This window comes from Miniopterus natalensis, chromosome 3 (genome assembly GCF_054644295.1).
Source record: "Miniopterus natalensis isolate mMinNat1 chromosome 3, mMinNat1.hap1, whole genome shotgun sequence".
In the NCBI taxonomy this organism is placed as follows: Eukaryota; Metazoa; Chordata; class Mammalia; order Chiroptera; family Miniopteridae; genus Miniopterus; species Miniopterus natalensis.
Genome location: NC_142083.1, coordinates 8773013 through 8798442, shown reverse-complemented (window position 1 = coordinate 8798442; position 25430 = coordinate 8773013). Strand labels below are relative to the sequence as shown.

General features: G+C 40.9%; 1 protein-coding gene across 2 annotated transcripts in view; it reads left to right on the top strand.

Annotated features, from left to right (window-relative positions):
* Positions 1 to 235: 235 nt before the first annotated feature.
* The window catches only part of WDR70 (WD repeat domain 70), a 175528-nt gene continuing 150333 nt past the window's right edge, over positions 236 to 25430 (top strand). The window contains exons 1-4 of one of the 2 annotated variants that reach the window (XM_087815294.1): positions 236 to 301; positions 2843 to 2926; positions 7458 to 7578; positions 8780 to 8981. In XM_087815294.1, coding sequence (XP_087671420.1) covers positions 283 to 301; positions 2843 to 2926; positions 7458 to 7578; positions 8780 to 8981 — 426 coding nt within the window. In that variant the 5' untranslated portion in view covers positions 236 to 282. Of the gene's footprint in view, positions 302 to 2838; positions 2927 to 4983; positions 5081 to 7457; positions 7579 to 8779; positions 8982 to 25430 lie in introns of those variants that run through there. The other variant, XM_087815296.1, reaches the window with a different exon arrangement.

Sequence of the window (25430 nt, the reverse complement as noted above, 5' to 3'; positions counted from 1 at the left end):
GGCGCGCTGGCTTCGAGGGATTACTTCCTGCCGGGCTTTCTGTGAATCCTCCGCGGCGGGCCGGGCTGCGGCGACGCGCGGCGACGCTCGTACTGCGGCGGGCGGCCCGCTATGGAGCGCCCGGGGCCCAGCGAAGGTGGGTTCGGTGAGGCGAACCCGGGCGAGGCGGACCGGGCCGGGGGCTCCGAGGGTGCCGCACTAACCGGGCCCCCCCACTCTTCTCCTCTTGCCCCAGTGACAGGCTCGGACGCATCGGGACCGGACCCGCAGCTGGCGGTCACCATGGGCTTCACGGGGTTCGGTGAGTGACTGCCCCGGGCGTAGTCCCGTCTCCTGCCGCAGGCGTTTCAAACCCGCAGGTGGGGAGGGGCGGGGAGGCCCAGCGGTCACCTCTGCTCCGCACCTCCCGCTGCGCCGAGTCCAAATTGCTTGCGCCCTAGTGTGTATCTTGCAGTTTCTCGACACTTGTCCCCATCCGTTTCCTAACTCCTGCCTGTGTGCTGGGACCAGCTCCGGTGACGACGCTCTAACCAACCGAGCTACCGGCCGGGGCTTAAGTTCTTTTTGATTCAAGTCTTTCATCTGCAGAATCGTCACTTTAGTCTCTCAGTAGTAGTCTTGGCAAGCTGTAGGTTAAAAAGGTATCAAACAAAGATGTAGTCATCTGTTGAAATCATTACTGTTAGTAAAAATAAACGTAAATTGTTTTCTCACCTCATTTCTGTTGGGTCTTGGAGAGAGCAAATGCCAGACTAATGTGTACAGATTTTTTGTTCATTTTTTCACACATTTATTTTGGTAATATCTTTTTTTTTAAATTTTAATATATCTTTATTGATTTCAGAGAGAGGAAAGGAGAGGGAGAGAGCGAGATAGAAACATCAATGATGAGAGAGTCATTGATGGAGCCCGCAACCTGGGCATGTGTCCTGACCGGGAATTGAACCCGGATCACCTGGATCCCAGGTGGATGCTCAAGCGCTGAGCCACTCCCGGCTGGGCTGTTTTGGTAATATCTTGAGCCACATTTTTACTACCTCCTAGATTCTCATGTCTTCAAAAGTACTATATACTTCTGTAGGAATGTACAGTATTTTTGTTTTAATTCTTTAAAATAGCTTTCTCTCTAACTTCAAAAGTAAGACACATAAATAGCAGAAAATATAAGGAACACATAAATGAGAGAAAAGTAAAATCACTCATACTCTCATCTAGAAATCAAGGATTAAAAGTTAGTGTATTTATTAAGAAAATTAAGATCATGTATATGTACAGTTTTATATTTTTATTAATTATATATAATTTAATTCTTTGTATTGTGAGGTTCCCCCCATATTATAAAATGCTATTCCAAAACATGATGTTCAATGGCTGAATAGTAGCTCATTTAATAGAAGTGCCATAATTTGTAATACTTTTAACTTTCCCCTACATAGTTCTAATTCTAACTTTTTTCAATAATGCTACAATGAACATCATTATAAATAAGTATCTCCTTTGTAAAAGGAATTTTATGGGCATTTCCATAGGGTAGCTTTCTAGAGGGACTACTTTAATAAAAATATAAATATTAAAATGTAACCAAAACATTGTTTATCTTTTAAAATTTCTTGACACATATATTATCATAATCCCCTTCAGAAAGGTTGTTTCAGTTTACACCAAAGTCAAACCTTTTTTACCATATTTTTTGTTGTTTTGTTTAATATGTCTTTATTGATTTTAGAGAGAGGAAGGGAGAGGGGGAGAGAGAGAGACAGAGAGAGAGAGAGAGAGAAACATCAGTGATGAGAGAGTCATTGATTGGCTGCTTCCTGCATGGCCCTGACTGGGAATGGAGCCCACAACTCGGGCACATGCCCTGTCCCAGAATGCAACCACTATGTCCTGGATCCACCACTGGGCCATATTCTTACCAACGGAGTAGGTGTTACTATTTTTTAAAAAACAATGAAACAACACAACAACAGAAACAATGAAACAAATATAAAATTGCTTCCAAGCTCATTCAGGTTGTTGGAATTTGGCTCTTTATGGTTTTAGGGCTGAGGCCCTTCCTTGCTGGCTGTAAGGTGTGAGTCTTTTAGCTTCTTAAAGTACCTGCATTACTTGTTGTCTTGTGTCCTTCATCCTCAAACAAACCACAGAAACTTCAGTCCTTCTCACACTTCAGATCTCTCTGACTTTTGCCATGTTTGCTCTGCATCTTTGCTTGTGATTAGATTGGGCCAGCAAGGATAATCTCTATAATTTAAAGTGCATAACTTTAATTACATCTGCAAAGTTCCTTTTGCCATGTAGGGTTACATGTTTACAGACTCCAGAGATTAGGGTAAGCACATTTTCCATTCTGCCTACTATACCAGTGCTGTGGTTTTAAGGGGTAGTAGCGTCTAAATGAATTAGAGGAGGATGGGAAAGTTGACTGGTTAATGGCACTTAGTAATGAGATTGTCAAAAAAATTCCCTAGGAGTTCGGCCAGCATGGCTCAGTGGTTGAGCATCAACCTATGAACCAGGTCACAGTTCCATTTCTGGTCAGGGCACTTGCGGGGGTTGTGGGCCCCATCCCCAGTAGGGGGCATACAGTAGGCAGCCAATCAATGACTCTCTCATCCTTGATGTTTCTCTTTCCCTCTCCCTTCCTCTCTCTGAAATCAATAAAAAAAAAAAGACTTTTTCTTCAAAAAAAATATTTTTCTGATATTTTATGATTGTCTTGTAGCCATGATATAAATTAGACAGAGTGGTTTTTGGTCAATCAATCAATATTTATTGAGCACCTGACATTTGGCCAGCTTAATGCTAGAAGATCACAGTCTGCTACTTATTCCTATTTTAGGAAAAAAAGCTCGCACATTTGATTTGGAAGCAATGTTTGAACAAACCCGAAGAACAGCTGTGGAAAGAAGTCGGAAAACACTGGGTAAGAAATCAAATCAATTATCTGTTGTTCTGTTGTTTTAAATACTATGTACACCTTACACAAGGATATTGATAGTTATTGTAAGACTGAAAAAAAGTTCAAAATTGTTAAAAGACCATATGTACTGGTTCCTGTGGAAGCAGAGATTAAAAAAAGAAAAAAAAAAAAAAACCCATGGTAAAAATTGCATCTAAATATGGTAAGAAGGTCTGAGTGCTAAAATCTTTTAGAAGTGTGTACTGTGAACAAAACAAGGATTCTACATTAATATATAAGAATTAGAATAGCAGTTTCTTTTTTTACCTCTCCTTCTGCCTCTATTTAATCCTCATTTCATGTTTTCTTTCCTGCTTACAGCGGAACCAGTATTTGGAAGGCTGGGCGAGAGGTGGCTCTCAGAGCTGTGTACACCACTGACTGTTGACCCAGACAGTATAGAAAATTGAGACACACAGTGAATGTGGCTGCTGCTGTTGAATCCCTGCTTTAATGAGTTTTATCAGACATTTAATGAAGGCCTTAAATTCCAGACTGTCTTTTTTGATTCTAGGTGGTTGCCAATTCTAGGTACCACCTCGGGGTCTTTGAAGGAGACTGCTCCTCTACTGCTTTCTTTGGAGCTGCTTCAGATCGTTCTTACACTAGATAGAGCAGAAGGGGCTAGAAATCTGACAGGACTCGTGTAAAAATTTAAGTGAATGTTCTGGTACTTGTCATTGTTGGTTTTAAAATGATAAATTAGCTCGGCCAGCATGGCTTAGTGGTTGAGCGTCGACTTGTGAACCAGGAGGTCGCAGTTTCGTTCCAGGTCAGGGCACATGCCCAGGTTGTGGGCTCGATCCCCAGTAAGGGGCGTGCAGGAGGCAGCCAATCAATGACCCTCATCATGGATGTTTCTACCTCTTTTTCCCTCTCCCTTCCTCTCTCTGAAATCAATAAAAACATATTTAAAAAAATAATAAAATGATAAATTATATAGCAGTAGTATTTAATATTATGAAAGTGAGCTTCACATGAAATATTTTTGGTCTCTGGAAGAATAACAGTTTTTTTTTTTTATTGTGGAAAGATAGCTCTACATATACTATTTATTGTGTGAAATGTGAAATTTCAAACACATACAAAAGTATAGTAATAAAAGCCCATGTACCTATCACGCAGATTTAAGTACCATAATAATTCATGGCCAGTGTTTTTCCAGATTATCTGCTGACAAGCAGGCAGTAAAGGCTGTGCTTTGCAGCCCTTTGGAGAGAGGCAGGCTCACTGTTGTGTATAAGATAGGTGGTGCTCGTTAGATAATTTTGATACCTAACCCAGGTTTGACTGCCCACTATCAGAAAGCCAATAATCAGGATATGGACTGGTGGAAGGGAAATGGTTTATTCAAGAGCTGGCAGCTTGAAAAGATGTTGGACTCTTGTTGCAAAGACAGTTTGGCACAGGCAGGGGTTTCTATGAGGAAGGAGGAGGAAGAAATAGAACAGAACAAGGAATCAAAAGGAGGGGATCGAGAGTTCTCTGTTGAGGGGACTACATGCAAGGCAACACAGTCTGTTCAGACAGCTGGTTGAAGGTCAGCAAATCTGGAGTGAGAATATGTGAAGGTCTGAGTCTGCTTTTGAAGTTGGTTCCTAGAATTCTAGTGCAAACAGGCTGTTTATCTGCAGTCACATATTAGTTAACAGGTCATCATTTACAAAAACAAAATAATGGTGGGGTGGGCTCCTATTTTAGTCTCCAGAAAGTCTGGTCCATCAAAGAAAGATCTAGTTGTGGAGCCCCAGTTCACTGCTCTGGGACTTAGTAGCCCTGTTACTTAACTTCTCTGTGCCTTAACGTCCTCAGCTATAAAGTGAGGATAATAGATAGTACCTACTTCTATGCAGTATAATTGACATTTACTAAGATAATAGAACTTAAATGTTTTCGCCAATAAAGAAAAAAAGAGTAAATATGTGGGGTGGTGGATGTTCTCATTGACTCCATTTGGAGAATCCTTTCATAGTTTATATGTGTATTAAATCATCACATTGTTCACTTTAAATGTCTTACAGTTTTGTCAGTTGTACCTCAATAAAGCTGAAAACAATAATATCTACTTCAGAGGTTTTCATGAAGATTAAAGATTATAGGATGTGCTGAAAATACACTGTAAGCTCCATGTATTAGCTGCAATTGTTTTTGTTGAATTAAGGCTGATATAAAGATGCTTTTGGTTACTTGCAAAGAAGTCATAGAAGACCTAATCTAAAATGGCTCAAATAGGAAAAATTTAGTCTCACACATGACAAGAACCCTGCAATGGGGCTCTTCCACCTTCTGAGCTCTGACATGAAGGATGTGACGTTTTCCTCCCTTTTCTGCTTTGCCAGCTGTAGGGTATTGGCTTGTCCTAAGCTGACTGTCCTCATGGCCCAAAATTGTCAGCAGAACTTTTTTACATGCAGGTGACCACTTTCACGGATTGAAAGGAAACGTGTATCACTTTTTAGGAGGAAGGAAACCTTTCTCAAATGTACCTTCAGCTGACTTCCCTTCACATCTTGCTGGCTAATATTCGTGTGGCACATCAGTTCCAAAAACACCCCTTGGCAAGAGCAATATGATTGACTTGGAACTGAGATTTCACCTGCTCTGAGCAGAGGGGCCCAGCATCTCCTGAAGCACATTACTGCCTCCTACCTGAGGAAAACTTTTTTCTGAGCAAGGAAAAAGGGGGACATGTGCCTTGGTGGGATTTCCTGATGAGGGTCAGAACTGCCCCTAAGACCTGAGTCTAGAGTCCAGATGTCTAAATGTGGTGTCCTCTTGCCCCCCAACATTGCCCCTGCCCTGGAGGGTATGGAGGGATTGACTGGAGAAGCTGGTTGACGGTAGGAGCCAAGCAGGCCCATTCTATTTTTCTTTTTAAAATATATCTTTATTAATTTCAGAGAGAGGAAGGGAGACGGAGAGAAAGAGAGAAACATCAGTGATGAGAGAGTCATTGACTGGCTGCTTCCTGCATGCCCCCGACAGGATTGATTCCGCAACCCAGGCATGTGCCCTGACCCAGAATCGAACCTTGATCTCCTGGATCCCAGATCGGTGCTCAACCCCTGAGCCACGCTGGCTGACGAGCAGGCCCCCTCTGAAATTTGGACATTGTCCTCCTGTTTCTTCCTTTTTTCCAACTTCCTCAAGCTATCAGAGTATAGAATTGCTGACTTGTAACCTGTCTCAGCAAAAGGCAGAAACAGAAATCATGAGCTAGAGCTGGAGCATTTGCCTTACCTCTTCCCGCACAGTTGTGTCGTCCGTGTGTGAAGTAAAGGACTATCCAGTTACTTGTGGACGTTTGCTGGTTGCCTGCTTGTTCCTCCTCCTCCACATCCTAACAAGGAAAGGCCCTGAAGAGAACAACATTCTGATTAATAAGTGCCCTTAGATTCTGCTTCACTTTGGGTGTATTGTTTTTTATTAAGAAAAAAAGTTAGAGATTATCTCAGGTTATTAAGAATGCCAGCATTTCAGAACCAGACTGTTCATAGAATTCATTTACTTCCTGTGTGTCCTGCATTGCAGAGTGAGATGATCAGAGGAAAAAGATTAAATTTCTGTGGATAAATTTTTGTCTTTCCAAGGTAAACAACTCTACAAACCTAATGTAATCTAAAGTTTCTCATGATTTTGGTAGGAAGTCTCTGACCAAAAATCCAGTGTGGGAAATTCAGAAATGATCAAAGTGCTGAGTTTATGATTTAAAACATTAAAAGCCCGGCCAGGCGTAGCGCAGCAGTTGAGCATCGACCTAGGATCCAGGAGATCAAGGTTCGATTCCCGGTCAGGGCACATGCCCAGGTTGCAGGCTTTATCCCCAGTCGGGGGTGTGCAGGAGGCAGCTGACCAATGACGACTCTCTCATCATTGATGTTTCTCTCTTCCTTTCTCTCTGAAATCAATAAAGGTATATTTTAAAAAAAAACCAAAACATTAAAAATAAAAGGTGAAATTATGTGGGAATGTAAAGTACAACATAAGCAATATAGTTAATAATATTGTCATAATTATGGATGGTGCCAGGTGGGAACATGAAATATCAGAGGGGAACACTTTGTAAAGTACACGATTGTCTAATGCTGTGGACCTAAAACATACAAAATAATATTGAATGTAAACTATGATTGAAAAATAAAAATATGACATGTAAAATCTTACCTTTGAATACATTTTTTTACTTGTTACCTTCCACATCTTTTTACGTAGTCCAATCCTGGTTCATATTCTGTTAACATGCTAATTTTATTCAGCATATCTGTTAATATTTTCCCATACTTATACATTTTTTATCACTACTCATATTGGCTTTTTTTTTATATCAGTTGATATATAGTAGTTCAATTATTTTCCCAGTGTTGGGCATTTAGGGTGATAATTTTTTGCTGTTAGTGGTAACACTCTTAAGTTACATTTTCATGAGTGCTAATTTTCAGCCTTTTTAATACAAATTTTGAAGTCTAACTGTTGGGAATTATTTTTATCTTCTCAGAAGCAAGAGAAAAAGAGGAAGAGATGAACAGAGAGAAAGAATTAAGAAGGCAAAATGAAGATACTGAACCAACATCTTCAGGCTCAAATGTGGTCAGAGATTGCTCTAAATCGTCTTCCAGGTGCCTACCTTTCTCAAAAGGATTCTATTAAACTCTCATTTTCTAGGTGTTCATGACACAAGTTAGGCGAAGATCCTGATATTAAAAGCTTGCATAATTTCCCCCATTTTGGGCAATAGGATAGTAGATCCCTAGGATGGTGAGAAGGCCCTGTGTCACACTGGATTAGTGGAGGTTTTCTGAAGTATTCCAGGTGTAGTATTGAAAGCTGTGCCTTTTAATTTATTTGTTTATTTTTTAATACTCACTGGAGGACGTTTTTCCCATTGCTTTTAAGAGAGTGGAAGAGAGAGCGACATCAATGAGAGAGAGCCTAGATGAAAATAAAAAGGGAAATCCGGTTTTTTTAATAGCTGTGCCAGGCATCATTGAGGTGCTGGAGACACAGCTGCGAACACAAAGGACAGATTTGTGTTTTTTTTTTTAAATATATCTATTGATTTCAGAGAGAGGAAGGGAGAGGGAGAGAGAGAAACGTCAATGATGAGAGTTGTCGACGGGCTGCAGCCCGCAACCCGGGCATGTGCCCTGCGCGGGAATCGAACCCGATCGCCTGGATCCTAGGTCGACGCTCAACCGCTGAGCCACGCCCGGCCGGGCAAGGACAGATTTGTTTTTGGGGAGATTACACACAGGAAATACTTTATTAAAAGGCAGTGCCGCCTTTGAGTCCTGTGAAGAATTTGGTAGATGACCTGATAAAGTTAGGAATGCAGTTCCCGGGCCTCCGGGAGGGGGAGGGGCGGCGCGGGGCCTCCCGCGGCTGGAGGCGGCTGGTGAGGACTTGGTTCCCGGCCGGGTGCTCTCCCCGGGGTAAGGGGTTCAGAACCCAGGGTGCCCTGAGTGACACAGGCAGCAGGCGAACGTGCGGCAGAGCTGGAGAGCACGTGCGTTTCGGAAGACACGCTGAGACCTTGGGAGGAGGAGTAGCCGCCCTCGGTGGCCGGCTCTGAGCCCCGGCGGCACGTGGTGACTGGGCCCCCGGGCAGCCGTCCTCCCGGCGCAGGGCCTGCGGCTCCATCCCCGCGCCCGCCGCCCGCACGGGGGAGGCGGCCGCAGGGCCCCGGTGCGTGGTTGCCTGGCCTCCGCGGCTGGTGGGCCGAGCCGCTTGCGCCCCTCAGACCCGCGGCCCAGGCCGGCGCTGAGGGGAGCGCCGCCTCCGAGCGCCCCGCGGCCGCCGCAGGTCCCCTTCTGTTCGCAGTGGCAGCAGCCGCAGCGGCAGCGAGAGCTCGGATTCGGCCGACGACGAGTTCGTGGGCCCCCCTTTGCCCCCCGAGATGACGGAAGGACCGGTTACCCGCGTGCAGGAAGCCGTGGGCCGCCTGCGCCCGCCCCTGGACGAGGAGGACGAGGACTCGGAAGAGGACAGCGACGACGGGGACACCGACGAGGACGAGGAGCGGGTGAGTGTGGCGGGGACGGGGAGTCTGTGCAGCGCGGGCCGCGGGCCCTGTCTGCTGCTGACGGCCTTGCTGAGCTCCGAGGGGTGCGCCTCAGGAACCCCCTGACATGGAGCGGAAAGGAGGCAGGGCTCAGGCAGCAAGCGGGGGCGGGAGCACTGCGCCAGAGAAGCTGCCAGGGCGCCAGAGGAGCCAGAGAAGCCGGCCAGGGCGCCAGAGGAGCCAGAGAAGCCAGAGAAGCTGCCAGGGCGCCAGAGGAGCCAGAGAAGCCGGCCAGGGCGCCAGAGGAGCCAGAGAAGCTGCCAGGGCGCCAGGGGAGCCAGAGAAGCTGCCAGGGCGCCAGGGGAGCCAGAGAAGCTGCCAGGGCGCCAGGGGAGCCAGAGAAGCCAGAGGAGCCGGCCAGTGAGCACATCGCCAAGTCCGCCGCAGGGGGCGCGAGCAGGGGCGGGAGCAGGGCGCCAGAGGAGCCGGCCAGTGAGCACATCGCTAAGTCCGCCGCAGGGGGCGCGAGCAGGGGCGGGAGCAGGGCGCCAGAGGAGCCGGCCAGTGAGCACGCGGCTCAGTCCGCAGGCAGGGAGCGTGAGCAGTGGTGACGGTGAATAAGTTTGGGGGATTTAAAAACAAAATGGATCTAAAATCTTTCTGAAAAATAATGCGGAAGATGGGATAGCGGAATCAGTTCTCTCATTTTGAAGACCTTGTATCATTTGGAGGAGCCTAGAGATGTTAGTTCACTTCAGGTTAGTTTCAGTCATGCGTGTAAGTTACGGTTTTAAGAGTAACTGCTCAAAGAATAGAAATAAATTGTATGGCCTCCAAAAGAGTAAAAGGAAAAAATATAAAATAAAAAAAATCATTGGTATACTTTGTGTATTTGATTCCTGAAGTGGATCATCTTTTAATTCCACCCTCGTATGACAAATTTTTTTCAGTAGTAATTAATAAAGGAAAGAAATAATAGACAAGAAATTGACAGCTTTTGCACATCTGTCAGTAACTTGACAAAGTGGGCGTTTGCATGCGCGCACATTCACCTGGTGTATCAGATTCCTCCATCTACGTTTGTCATAGTTGGTCAAAAGAAAGCTTTTAGTTTTAATTTTGAAAAATATTTTCACATGAAATGACACATATACACGTGTATGTGTTTGTGCGTATGCAATATTGGGAAAAGAAGTACGTAAGAATAAATTTGGCATTTTCATTTAAAATCTTGTTTTACAGTAAATTCCCAAAACTGCAGTGTTGACAATATCTTTTTTTCCCTTTGATGTCAATTATAGTTGCTTCAAAAAGAAATCTCTGCCTTTGAAATATTTTTTCTAAAATCTACTTTATAGAAAACTCATCATTTTCTAACATATATGGTAAAAACTTCTAAAGTTTTTTCCTATAAAAATCGGAGGCAATGGCTAAATAATGGCAAATATTGTCATGAGATGATTACTTTAGAACGCTGCTGATGAAATCTGTTGAGGTGTTCAAACGTTGTCCTTCTTCTGCCAACCTAGTCTGCCATCTTTTGTTTTTCCTCCTGGCAGTCAAAGAATAACAGAATGGAAGATACTCAAATTTTGTTTCTTTGTCTTAATAACCATTGTTTTGAATCTGAATCTGCTTTTTAAATACAGAAGTGTGTAGCGCAACAGGAATTGGAGATACAGAACTATACAGAACTACCCTTGAAGTAAGCTTGAATGATTTTGAACAATTAAAAACATTATCCAAAAATGTGTGTAGCTGAGTATGTTTGTGGTGCAGACTGTATAACTGGGAGTTCTTCAGATTAACTTTTTGTTGAATACAATGTTAAAAGATAAAAAGATGCTAATTTGAAGCTTACATATATTATAAAAACTCAGCGGTAATAGCAAAAAAACAAAAACAGATTTCTAAACTGACATTTTTAGAACTCTCAGCAAATTGTGCTTCTATAAAGCAGACTCATCTTTAGTTCATTTTGTTACTGTTTTTAAAATTGCTGCAGAAAACGCACCCCCTTAGTGTCTGCATCACTTTCACTGCAGTGTTCTTTATATGCCATTGAGTGAAACTCAGTCATTCCAATAAAAGGCAGGAAAGGAGAAAAAAGAAGTAGCAGGAAATCTTGGTAAATAGAGATCACAAAATTAGATGGTAGGCATGGATACAAATATATCAGTATTCACAACAGATGCAAATGGACTCAACTTGCCACTTAAAAGACAGCAATTCTCAGATTGGATTGAAAAATTCAGACATACTCTGTTTATGAGTTGTGTGCCTAAAATGTATTGACATAGAAATGTTGAAAGAAAAAGGAATAGAAGAGAATATGTCAGGAAAATACTAATCAAAAGATAACTGATGAGTAATATTATATAATTAGTATAAAGACAAAATAAGCTTTACGTTCATAATGCTAATTAGCAAAATGAGTGTCATTACCTAATGGTAAAATAATAATGTATTCTTTTTATTTATTTTTTAATCCTCACCCAAAGGTATTTTTTCCATTGCTTTTCAGAGAGAGTAGAAGGGAGAGGGAAAGAGAGAGAGAGAGAAACATCGATGTGAGAGAGACACATCAATTGATTGCTTCCCGCATGAGCCCTGACCGGGGCCGGGGATTAAGCCTGCAACTGAGGTAACGTGCCCTTGCCCTGAATCGAACCCAGGACCCTTCAGTCGACGGGCCGACGCTCTAACCACTGAGCCAAACTGGCTAGGGCAAGAACAATGTATTCTTCAGGAAAATTTGTCAGTCCTTAACCTCCGTGCATTTAACACAGTATACTCGAAGCAAAAACTGGATAGAATTACAAGGAGAAATGGAAAATCTACAATCACAATGCGAGATGCAGGAATTGTTAAGGCAATAATTAGTAAGAGTATAGATTTAAACAATACAAATGCATATGTTTTATCTATTGAACATATATAGAACCTTCTATCATTTTCTTTTCAAGTACATGTGGATATTTAGAAACAACAACAAGAAGCATACATCAAGGTTACACAGACTTATTCTTATGTACTTCTTTCCCACAGCATACTAGGGACATGAGAAAGATGTGTTTAACTTTGAGTAGTTCACAGAGAAGGTAATATTTAGGTTGATTAATGAAATGTGAGAATGTCATCGATTGAATGTTTGTATACTTCCAAAATCCATATATTGAAGCCCTTAACCCCCCAGTGTGGTTGTATTTGGACCCCCCAGTGTGGTTGTATTACTTCCTCTTTGGAAGTAATTAAGGTTAAATTAGGCCTTAAGGGTGGGTCCTCATCTGATGGGATTAGTGTCTTTATAAGGAGAGAGGCACCAGAGAGCTAGGTCTGTACATAGCATAGCAAGAAGGTGGCCATCTACAAGCCAGGAAGAAAGCCCTCAACACAAACCAAATTTGTTGATACCTTGATCATGGACATCTAGCCCCTAGAACTGTGAGGAAATAAATTTCGGATATTTAAGCCACCCAGTCTGTGTATTTTGTTATGGTAGCTGGAGCTGACTAATTCAGGTTTGCAAGGGTGACAAGGGGCTGGGGAATGGAGAATGGAAGAAAGGTGTTGTGAGCAGGAAAAATTTGCCGAAGTGAAGGCCTAAATCTATGCAAGTGCATGATATGGTGGTGAAATGCCATGTGATCAGTGTGCGGCTGAGTTTGCTTACTAGGGGAAAATGGAAAGATGAGGCTGATGAGACAAATTTAGAGAGCAGTACACACAAGAAGTACTTTCTGGAGGAGCTAGGTCTGAATGAGCCTTGTAGAGGTTATGTTTTGGTGGACGTAGGCACAGTGTACAAGAATAGATTCAAGACTCTGGGAAATTCAAGTTGCCTAGAACAGGAGGGTGATGACTACAAAGACCAGACCTTTGGCGTGGCTCTGATGTACGAGTAAACCTGAAGTGCAGCTCTGCGGAGAAGTGAAAACGTGCCTGGGTCCAGGCTCAGAAACCCATTTGTAAGCTTTAGCTTTTCATGGCTGTGATGAGTATCTGTCAGGAGACTGAGTAACAGCTTGCTGGGTGGTTTTTATAACATTATATGCATTGATTCTTTTTGGAAATAAATCGTTAAGTCTTTTTTGTGTCTTTTATTGTAAACATAGTAAAAAGAAAATGCTGATAAATTAATATGCAGGTCAAAGCAAGGCTGTTGGTGATGTGTGCCAACAACAGCCTCAGTTTTAAAGTGTACTAATGAATAGTGCAGAGTTTATTAGTATCGTTTGAGGATTAACTCTGAAACTTCCGAAGGGAGACAGAACAGGGGTGAGAGATTCCTTATATCTCTTCCCTTTCTCTTTCAGACGTACCACCCAGCATTTCTGCAGCTGGGCAGAGATGGTGGAGGAAGCAGATAGCTTGGACATTTGAAAATGTTGTGAGTGTAGCTTTGTAGGTCTTCCTAGATTCTGATAAATGATATTGGCCTTGACTGGAGGCCTTCCATTTTCAGACTCTGTGGTTTGATGGTAGGTGAGTGGCACCCTCAGGCTATGTTTTAGGTTCTGAGTGAGAGAACAACTTTTCTGCTGTGTTGTGTTTGATATTCGGGATATTGGCAGCCATTCTCCAACAATAAAAGAGTCAGGGATCATAGGCAAAGGAAATCTGCTGTTTGCTGTCTTCATTGTGAATGTGGTAGGATCCAAACAAATTAGCATGGTTAATTTTAGGTAATTTGCATAGCAGCATTTGGCCTGTGTTTCAACAATGAGGTCAGATGTTTCTGGCCTTTGAAAGAATCTTGTTTTTGTGGTTGGTTGGACTTAGGGTCTAATAATTTTTTGCTTGTTGATTCAGAAACTGAATTTAGTTACTTCAGGAAATCAGTTTGAGGTCATTCGAAGCAAAATTATAAGAGAGTGCCTCATATATATCATAATGCTAGTTATATTTTTACGATTTGGGATATGTGAGAATTGTCCCATCTGCTTTATCAAGGCTTAACCATTCTGTACGTTTTCCTCCCCTTTTTTCTCTCATACTTGGATTCTTCACCATCCATCTTCTGTCTTTTATTTCCTTCTGTGCTTTCAGCTTTTTCCTTTCTACTTGCTATTGGCTCTAAGCTTGCAAACATACTAAAACCGTCCTTTAACTCAGTTTTCCTTTCACACTGTTCAATTTCCTTTCTTTTTACCACCAAATGTCTCAAAAGCAGCATCTCTATTTGCCAACTCAGCTTTATCACCCCAGTTTCCCTCTTAAATCGTTGTCAGTTTCTGCCCTGACCCTTTCACCAAAACTTCTCCCAGAGATTTCCAGTGACAAACTCCAGATATCCAAATCCAAAGGCCCTTTCTCAGTCCTGATTCTGCACCTCTGCAGGCTTGGACAATATTGGCTTCATCTTCCTTAAAACTCTTCCTTTGTCATTTCTTTATGCTATTGGCTTGCTGCCTGTCTCTTTGTTTATTCAACTGATATTTATTGAGCACCTCTTATGAGTCAGGTACTTTCCAGGTGTTGGGGACATAGCAGTGAATGCAGCAGACAAATCCCTGCTCTGATGGTGCTTACCTTTCTGTTAGAGCCTCTTTCACTACCTCCTGTTTCTTCATGTTTCCCCAACCATGAGCATTCCCTGAGTATGTGTCTTGCTTCCTTTATCATTTCACATTTGGCCCGAGGTGACTTTCTTACATCTGTTCACTCAGAGCAACTGAGGGATTGCCCCATCTCATTTGAACTTCAGGTCCAGCTTTCTAAGCACCCATGAACCAGGTCTACATTTACGCTCCAACAGTATTCTAAATTCAACATCTAAGATCAAACTTTTATTTTCTACCACTTAGCTTACCTCGTTGCCTCTAGGATCTTTTATTTCAACCCCTTTTTCTTCAGTGCTTCACAATTAAACTATTTGTAACATGGGTCACATTGCAAATAATAGCACTCATTCCTTAAGTGAGTGAAAATAAACCACCACAGCAGGCCGGACTTCGTCTGGGGATTCCTAAGTGCAATTTGATTATTTTATTGCTCAGAAACTTGCAAAGCCCTGAGACATTCTACTGAGTAGGAAAGCAGCCAAGTTCACATACTTGAGTGGCTAAATATTTCAGCAAGTATTATTGAAATTAATGGAAAAATATTTTTTAAGATAACTTTTTTTTTAACCCAGTGGTTCTTATCTGATTGTAAGAATCATCATTGGTGATGAAAAAATAAGTATGCTTAAGCTCTGTAATCTGGAGATGGATCCAGCAGGTCTGGGTGGACCCTCCCTCAACACCTGCAGTCGTGTTGTAGCAAAGGCTCCACAGGTAAGCCGTTCCCCAGTCCACCTGTGGCTGTACCTCTTCCCAGTCTACCTGTGGCTGCTCACTTAAATAGTCAGAATTCCTTTGTGTTTGTTACATACTGCTGTTTAGTAGTTTTTCTGTTGTTTTTATTTCTTCAGAAAAGAGTTGCAGGCTTTTTGATTCATTTTGTTAAAGAAAGATCCTATAGCTCTGGTCAGTGTAGCTCAGTTGGAGTGTCGTCCTGTACACCAAAAGGTGGTGGGTTCAATTCCCGGTCAGGGCACATACCCAGGTTGTGGGGCACTCTAACATCTGTGTTTCTCTCTCTCTCTTTCCCTTCTTCACTCAAAAATCAGTTAAAAAATCATTCTATAAATCTAGTCTTGGCTAAGATTTTAGTCAAGTTCAATTATGTATCTGTCAAGTTCATTTATATAGAGAAACATTGAAATACTCAAGGGAAATAGAGGTACAGAAAATGACTTAATAAAAAACTTTACGAAAGGATTTCAAGTAGGAGAGCTAACAGAGAAAGTGCGTTTTAAATTGCTTCACTTTAGTGGAATGGGCCCCTTTAGTGAAGCAAGTTATACTGGTAAACAAAATAAGTGTTTCCTCAAATGAGTTTATGACACCATTTTTTATTTTTATTTTTTATTTAAAAAATATATCTTTATTGATTTCAGAGAAAGGAAGAGGGTGAGAGAGAGAGAAACATCAATGATGAGAGAGTCGTTATTGATCAGTTGCCTCCTGCATGCTGACTGGGGATTGAGCCCTCAACCTGGGCATGTGCCCTGACCGGGGAGTCAAATCTCCTGGATCCTAGGTTGATGCTCAACTGCTGAGCCACACCTGGCCGGGCTATACTATTTTTTAAAGGTGTTTTACCTGCTTCCTGCTCTCTTTTATAATTTTCCACAACTTACCTACAATTTGTCCCCATCTAGCACTGCCTCTATCAGTAATTCAGAATATGTTTCTCAAGGATATGTTTAATCTTTCATCAATATGGGCTAATTAAACATAGAAGGTCTGATTTGGGAGTGTATCAGATCTCACCAATTCCTGTTTGCCCATTAAATTTCTCTGAGAAAGGATTCTGCTAGTTTTGAGTAGATACTGATCAATACTTTAATGTTTCCTTCTCATTCCTCCAGTTTCTGCTTGTTAAAATTCTGTTCGGCCTTTAGGAACCTTTTCAGATGTGATTTCCTCCAGGCAGCCTCTCCAGATGCCAGCTGTGTGTGTTACTTCTCAGGTCTGGATTCTGCCAAACTTAAACCATTGTCCTTGTTAAATCATCACTTGTGTGCTTGTCTTTACTCTTCTGCCTCCCCTTTGCAATCATATGTGATGACCTCAAGTATAGGGGCTTGTATATAAATGGTACAGTAGTTTTTAAAAACTCTTACAACCTATAGTGTAATGTCTTTTATGTAGTACATAAAGCGTAAATATTTGTCAATTGGAGTGGAGTGTATTTGGTTTTCATAATTGAAAGGTTTATTTTATGACCTTTGAGAGTGTTTTCTCTTTGTGACATATTAATCCCCAGTTTTTAAATGGAAAGTGGAAGTAGGGTTGGAGAAGTGAACAGAGGAAATGTGAGCATAGAAATGTAATTAGACAACTATTTCTGTAAGAACCATTATATGTGCCTTGTCCTAAGCTTGCAATTTAGTTACATACTAGTTCAATAATTGTAAGAGCTGCCCCACAGTCCAATGATATTTAGTTAATTTAATTGTATAAACTATAACTGCTCAGGAACCTACCTGTCAAATGAGGCCAAAAATAGTTTAGTTTTGTATTAAAACAGTCTCACAAAAAGTTTCTTTAATGTGATGGTTTTTATTGAGTTGTGATTTACATACAATGTGCACAGATCTTTTAAGGAGTCAGTTTGATGAGTTTTTTACAATTGTATGTACAAGATGCAGGATATTTCCATCACTGAAATAGTTCTTTGTGCCCCCTTCCAGTAATGTAATTTTTAAATATGAATTTTTGACAGCATTAGAATTGGAAGGAAAATAACAATTTTCCAAGAGGAGAGAGAGAAAGAGAGAAACATCCATTTGTTGTTCCACTTATTTATGCGTTCATTGGTTGATTCTTGAGTGTGCCTTGACTGGGGATCGAACCTGCAACCCTGATATATTTGGATGATGCTCTAACCAACTGAGCTACTAGCCAGGGCCTTATTTTTGTTTGTTTTTATATGCATTGGACTTCAGTTGCTGGTTATAGTAGTTATTCTAGTGTTACTGCTAAAGTCCCTGGATTGGAAATGTTAATGTTGTATATCATAATTTCTTTTGATGACAAACTTGCTTTCACTTATTCTTACTTTATTCCATGTTACGTATATACAATGATAATAAAATTGTTCTTTCAAATATAGTGCAAATGAAAAGCATATGCAAGCCATTATTGAATGTTGTCAAACTACACCAACTTTTAAATAATTAGAAGTATTTAGTATTTGAAGTTTTATTATTATTTTTCTTTGAATTTAATAAGGGAATAAACATTTAAGTGGGTAGGGTCAGAGAAAAGAGGTGAAAAATCATTGTTAAATAATTCTTCTGCATGATTCTGTTTTTTGTTTTTTTTTTAAGATAAAGAAGGATATAACTTATAATTAAAAAGGAGACTTTGGGATTACTGAGAATTCTCAGTATTCTTGCTAGCCCGTTTCCCAGCGCTACAGAAAATTGAAAGTTGGATTTTTATGGCTGTAACTAAAGGCTAGATGTAACAGTGACTTTTAGTTGTGAGCACCTGTTTTCCATGAACTTTCTCTGACTCCCTGGCTGGCACGTTCTGTGGTGGGGAGTCCAAGTTTGGGCCACCACCGCACTTCTGTGACTTCTGGCCCAGGGCTTCTTATCCCCTTGGCCTTGGTCATTGCCAGCCACCTGTATCAGTCAGTCTCTTTCCCTCACACATAGGGAAGGTTTAAGAGTTAAAAGTAGAAAATAACTCTCTCCTTAGTTCTCAGGAGTTGATATGAAAATGAGATGATTCATGTAAATACTAAACATAGGGATAGACACATACTAAGCACTCTAAATTGCTGGGTTTTATCATTGTTTTCATCATCATTACCGGTATTTGATTAATGACCAATTTTAATTTAACTAGCTACTGGAAAGACAAAAATTTAAAAACATTGTGAGGAAGCTCAATGATTTTAACTTCAGAGAAAATTAATGTTCTTTAAAACAGAGAAATTTAATTACAGCTGCAAGATTCTGTCAGCAGAGGATGCTAGAAGCTCTATTCCAAAATCCAGTGAATGTATTCCTTAAGATTTCCAAATTGCTGTGTGAAGGGTGTTCATCTTTAAGATGGGCACTAGGGGGCAGTAGAGGCATTCTGGCTTTGGCAAGAATCCATCCCCCCCCCCAACTATCTCCCATCAGCAGTGGAAGGAAAAAAAAGAATCTTAAAGACAGTATCTTCTACAAATTGAAACAAATGAGGATTAGGCTGAGATTAATGCTAGAGTACTTTTAAAAAAAGAATAACGCAGGAAACGTTATTTATATTCTTTGGTGATTTGACAGTAACATAACAACTATAGGGTTTTCTGTTGTTTTTATCTTTAAGCCTTTAAGATCAGTAACGGATTCCTGCATAGGATAGGGCTTGATGGCAGTAATATTAAGGGTAGCTTCTTTAGAATTTAGGATTTTAGTCTGTAAGGTCAGGTAAGAGGTTTATTTCTCTGATCACCAGCATAATCCAGTCTTTTAAAAACACATATCGGCTCTTGTTACTTGTTGTTTCCTGTCAGTAAACCCTCCAGTTTCTTCTAATCGAGCTATTAGGAAATCAAAGCGTCTTGCCTGACCGCTAAAGTCCCACATGACTTGGCGCCTTCCAGTCTCTGCGACTTCATCCCCTCCACTGTGTGTGCTGCTCACTCTTCTCCACTCACACTGCCTTTCTGTTTCCTCAACAACTGTGCTTGTCCCTCAGAGAGCCTTTCTCCTACCCTTTCCTCTGTGGGGTAGCACCCAGCGTGTCGCGCCACTTTCTAATTTCCTTTGGGCCTTTTCCAGTGTTAGCTGCCTCACCGCCTTGTGTAAGCGCCCCCGTGCCCCGCCACTGTGCCCGTCACTGCTCTACCTGACGTGTTTCCTGGGTACTGTCTTTCTCCTCCTCGAAATACAAGTTCCACGAGGGTGGTTACATTGTCTCTTTCCTTACTGTATCCCCAGTGGCTTGACTGGTACTTAGCACATAGTAAATGCTTAAGAAATATTTGTTGAATGAATAGCCATCCTTGGCTGTGGTCATGGTTACTCTCTTCCCCCGAAATATTTTACTAAAGTTAGCTTCTGATGTAGTCATAGTTACCCTTTAGAAACTCAGGATTGAGTATTCCACCCTCATATTTCCAGGCTAGCCCCCCACCACAGTTGCCTTGTCCAACGGCTGCCTGCTTTATAGCTCCTGTTGCCACGTGGGCTTTTGTAACCTCTCAGTGGCTGCCAGGAATAGTCAGTCCCCAGTGTGGGTCCTTTCTGCCTCTGAGCAGTGGTTTTGATTTTGTTCAACATTTTGTGAAACTGCAATGTGAATGACAGTGCTAGTATGGACTATTTTTTTTGTTCACAGTAATTAGTGTGTAGTGGAGAAGATGGACTAGTTTATGCAGACAATAGAAAGCATAGTTTTAGTGCAATGAGGAAGGCAGGAGGGCACTTTTTATCTGACTGTTGGATTGTAGTCTCCTCGATGACAAGTTGTTTTAACATATAAGTATTAAGCATTACGCTCTGGTAAACTTCTGTCAATATAATATCTCTATATAAATGTATCTATATAATATATAAATATATGTATATAGTGAATTGCAAATCTAGCAGATGTAAAATTTCATTACATCTATAGAAGTGATGTTGAGGATGTGTTTCGCTCTACCCAAAGCCTTGCCAAATGAGGATCTAGTTTTGAGTCAGTTGGTTCTTAATTGAAAAAGAGAAAATGGACAAGAATGATAAATGGTTTGAATAGTATAGGATTAAGAGCCTTTGAGAAAATTGATGAAAGCCTTGAATATTTTTTTGCAAAAACATCACTGTTAATAATCCCACCAAAGTCAGTCTGTAAAGTCTGTGATGCCCTGTTACACTGTTACAAGTTTTAGTTGGAAAAATTACTCCCATACTTCCCATAATATAATACCTGGTTAATTCTTTGTGGATTCGAAGATTTAGTGTATTCTGAGGCTTAACGCAGTTATGACCTAAATTTTGTTAAAGATTAAGTAAACTTGTATTAATAAATTTAAATTTTATTTTGAGGTATTTTAATCCAATCTTTTAAAAATGCCCCCTCTTTGAAAATTTGGGTCTCCTTTTCAAGTGATTACTTTTCTTGTAATCATGAAAAAATGTTATCTTCTCCCTGTTGGATTGTAGCTCTTTTTTTAATCCTCACCTGAGGATATTTTTTTCATTGCTTTTCAGAGAGAGTCCAAGGAGGGGAGAGAGAGAGAGAGAGAGAGAGAGAGAAACATCGATTGGTTGCCTCCTGCACATGCGCTGCCCACCAGGACTGGGACGAGGGATCGAGCCTGCAACCAAGGTATGTGCCCTTGGCTAGAATCGATTCTGATACCCGTCAGTCCTTGGGCCAATGCTCTAGCTACTGATCCAAACCGGCCAAAGCTCCCCGTTTCTTAACCTCAGTTTAATATGGTAAAATTTTACTTTAGATTGCTTTACTTACTGATTTTGTTTTCTTCTGCCTTCCCAGCTAGAAAGTATTCTTAAGAATGAGGGCTATGTAATTATTTTTGCACCCGCTAAATGTTAAATAAGACAGCTGTAGAAAAGGCACATCAATTTTCCGTTTAGTAGGTATAAGCACACTAAGTGAAAGTAAAACAGTTCATTTACGTAAAAGTGAAAGATTTGCATGTGTCAGTTTTGAAGATTTCTCAATGCTTTAATCTTATAATTTTTAAAAACTGCTTTTAAAGAATTTTTACAAAGTCATGAATATTTATCAGAGTTGATATAATTTATCTTTTAGTGGAATTAGGTTCTTTTCTGTAACCATGATTGTAAAGTTTGCATTTGAGTAAATTTATATATTTTTAAATGCCAAATTGATAGAAAACATGTAAGTACATATTAAAGCAGCACCAACAGAGCTTACTTTAAAAAAAATTCTTCTGTAGACCTTGACCCTTCTTTGGAAAGACATTTTGTTTGTACTATTTGTTCTGAGGGCTAGAAGTGCAGCTAATTGTGAATTTGAAAGAAGACCAAGACCACCAAGTTGATTCACACAGCGTCCGGGCAGCGGTTGACTGGTAATTTTGCCGTTTCACTACTGGCCTGGATTGGGATCTGGCAGTCTTTATTCAGTTCTGCATCCCACAGAGCTTTGTACACTGTAAATGGGAATTAATTGTTTTTTTGATTAAATAAAGGAGTTAGTGACACGGTCTTTCTTTTTATCGTCATACAAAGTGATACGCCAACAAACCAGGAAGTCACTGTAAGCCACAGCTCTGGGCCGCAGCCCCCTTCTGTCTGCTGTACGATAGGAAATAAGCTGAGGCTCTGTCTAGAACCAACAGTAGTCCTGACGCCTAGTGGATACCTCCTTGGCGCAGCGGTTTTCTAAGCACTTCAGGTGAAATAACTCATTTAACCCTCCTAATACTATTATCCTGTCTTGATAGGTGAGGACACTGACCCTCAGAGATGCTAAGTAACTTCCCCAAGGCCACCCTGTAGCAAATGGTGGAGCCCCTGTTTCCAACCTAGGGACTCTACTTCAGAATCCGTGCACCTAACCTTCTGCCTTACTTCACCACTGGTTATGACCTATCGTGCTTCTCAAGGTCACGACTTGCTCTCCTACACTTGTCTCCTGCCCCATCCATTCAAGTTATGAACAGTCTTTGAATGTGACTGACTCTTTCACTCATTTCAAGATGCTTTTTCTTTTCTCTGGACAATAATTACTGAAACTCCTGTCCCGTGGTCGTCTGTGTAAGCAGTGACCCTTTGGGTACATTGTGACAAACCTGTCTCCTTCATCAAGGAAGAACTGTTGCATTTTTCAGGATCTAGCTTTTGTCCTTGTGAAAGGAGAGCATTTTCTCCTTGTCAAAACCCTTCACTGACCCACAAAAATAGAGCCAAATGCCTACTCTGTGTGGCTTCTGTATTTGTTGTAGTCCTCTTATTTTGTTTCTATAATAAACCCTGAAATTCACAGTTTTCGGGTGTGCAATTCTTTGATTTTTAGTGTAATCACAGGGTTGTACAACCATTACCACTATCTGATTTTATAACGTTTCATCTCCCCAAAAGAAACCTTCTGCTCTTGAACTTTCACTTTCTATTTCCCCCCATCACCCTGCCCCCCAACTCCTGGTAACCACTAATGTTTCTGTTTCTATTCTGGACATTTTATATCAGTGGAATAATACAGTAAGTGGTGTTTTGTGACTGATTTCTTTCACTTGGTATAATGTTTTCAAGGTTCATCCAGGTACTAGCATGTTTCAGTACTTTATTCTTCTTTATTGCCAGGTAGTATTTCATTGTAGGTAGTTATCACTTTTTAAAAAATTATTGCCCAGCTGGTGTGCCTCAGAGGTTGAGCATCAACCTAAGATCCAGGTGATCACAGTTTGATTCCTGGTCAGGACATGTGCCTGGGTTGCGGGCTCAATCCCCAGTAGGGGGCGTGCAGGAGGCAGCCGATCAATGATTCTCTCTCATCACTGATGTTTGTCTTTCTCTCCCTCTCCCTCTCTCTGAAATCAATAAAAAACATATTAAAAAAACAACAAAACAAAACAAAAATTCTTTTTTTTTTAAATCCTCACCTGAGGACATGTTTAGAGAGAGGGAGGGAGAGAGAAAGAAAGAATGAAAGAAACATCTGTGTAAGAGAGAAACATCAATCAGTTGCCTTCTGCACATGCCCTGATGAGGGACCGAACCTGCAACCCAGGTGTGTGCCCTGAGGGAGAATCAACCCAGCAGCCTTTCAGTGCACACGACAGCTCAACCAGCTGACCCACTCCGGCAGGCTGGACATTATCCTGAGTTTATTCACTATTTGAACAGTGCCTGGCCCATAATACACATATATATGCTGTTACTATTATTATTTATACCCAGTAGATGGAAGGAAATAGAGGCTCTGAGAAGAAGGGATTTTCGTTTTTACCACTAGTCAGTGACAGAATCCAAATTCCTGTCCTATTTTTCATGCCTTATCTCTTTAACACAGCATGAGTTTTTTATTGAGTAGCTGTTGAATGAATGCTTATGTGAATTAGAAGAAAATCCCATGTTACTTGTCAGTTTTGGAAAATTGAATTATAGAGTAAGAGTTTTGCTAAGTAAAATCCACTTCCAAGATTTTCCAGTGGAATCTCTTTTTTAGGTTATGGAAATTATCTTAATTAAGATGTTTCTAAAATGTAGCTCAGCCATATAGTACCAAGCTGTAATCAGACTGGTGAACTTGTGTCACAGTGAAGTGACAACCTCAGAAAACCGTTGTTTCTCACACTTTAATGTGCATACAGATCTCCTGGGAACTTGTGAAAAAGCAGATTCTGGATTTACCAGGTCTGGGGAGAGGCTTGACATTCAGAATTTCTTACAGGTTCCTGGGTGACGTCCTGGTGCTGCTCCGTGCGCCACACTTTGAGTTGCAGGGCATTTGGGTGCATTTTTAGCTCCTATGAGAATTCTAGAGATAGCAAGTAAAGAGGCTAGTATTAATCTTTACTGAACTTACAAAAAAAGTGTTTTGTTTCCCAAATGAAATATTCTAACAAATACTTTTTCTTTGAAGATGGGAGCTGAGGACTTGAGGCTTTGAGGGGATAATTAGTTCAAGCTGGGAAGATGTGAGAATTGGTGCATGCATCGTTGCCACCGAAATGGTAGGGTTGGGTATTTTTTTAGGAATAGGACAAAGGGTAACACTCAGTGACCCAATCTGAGCAGGTGCAATTCTCCCTCTTCCTTTATAGTTGAAAAAGAAAACATTCTCTTTGAGGTGAGGGTGAAGGAGTGGGAGGGAGAAGTTTCATTATAGAGGTCCTAAAAAAAGCCAGGCCGCTCCTCCTTAATTCTGTTATAGCCAGCCACCTCCCCCCATCCTGGCAAGCTGAACTCCTGTGTTCTTTCATTCCTGCCTTGAATGGTTAATACAGTGGGTAAAGTTGGGATCTTAATATGTGCATTAATAATTAATGAATGAAAAATAAATATCACTGCAAATGATAGGAATATTGCTAGGGGCTTTAGAGATTAGTATATTATAAGAAAGATTATCTACTTTTAAATGACATATGAAACTTTTTTGTTTTTTAAAGATATTTATTTTCCAGCTTTATTGAGATATAACTGACAAATAAAAATTGTATATATTTGAGGTATACAACATAATGGTTTTATATATGTATACATTGTAAAATGATCACCACAATCAGGTTAATTAACACATTCATTACCTCATATAGTTACCTTTTTGTTTTGGTGTGGTGAAACCAATATATCTATTATCAAGATCTATTATCTTAGCAAATTTTAAGTATACAATACAGTATTATTAACTATAATCATCAAGCTGTACATTAGATCTCCAGAACTTAATTCATATTATAACTGAAAGTTTGTACTCTTTGGCCAGAAACTTCTTAAAAACATTAATTTTATAAACTTAACCTGGAATCATAAGTCAAATGTTGTAGAAAATCTCTAAAAAATGTGTGGCCTGGTTGGGCATGGCTTGGTGGTTGAGCATAGACCTAGGATCTAGGAGACTATGGTTTGATTCCCGGTCAGGGCACATACCCGGGTTGTGGGTTCAGTCCCCAGCAGGGGGCATGCAGAGGCAGCCGACCAGTACCAACTCTCATCATTGATTTTTCTCTCTTTCCCCCTCTCCCTTCCTCCTTCTGAAATCAATAAAGATATATTTATTAAAAAAAAGTATAAATGTGAAAAGTTACTGATTGCTACTAAAGGCAGTGGAGAGCAAGTGAATGTTTTCAATGAAAAATGACCTTTTTCATGGAAAAAGCAACATCGTGGTAGTGAGCAGTGTGGAGAGGTGGAGAAGATGGACCTCATGGAAGGACTTCTTAGTGACATACAGAAGTGCTCATAGTTCCAGATGTGAATACGTTTAAGGTAAACCATGTCAT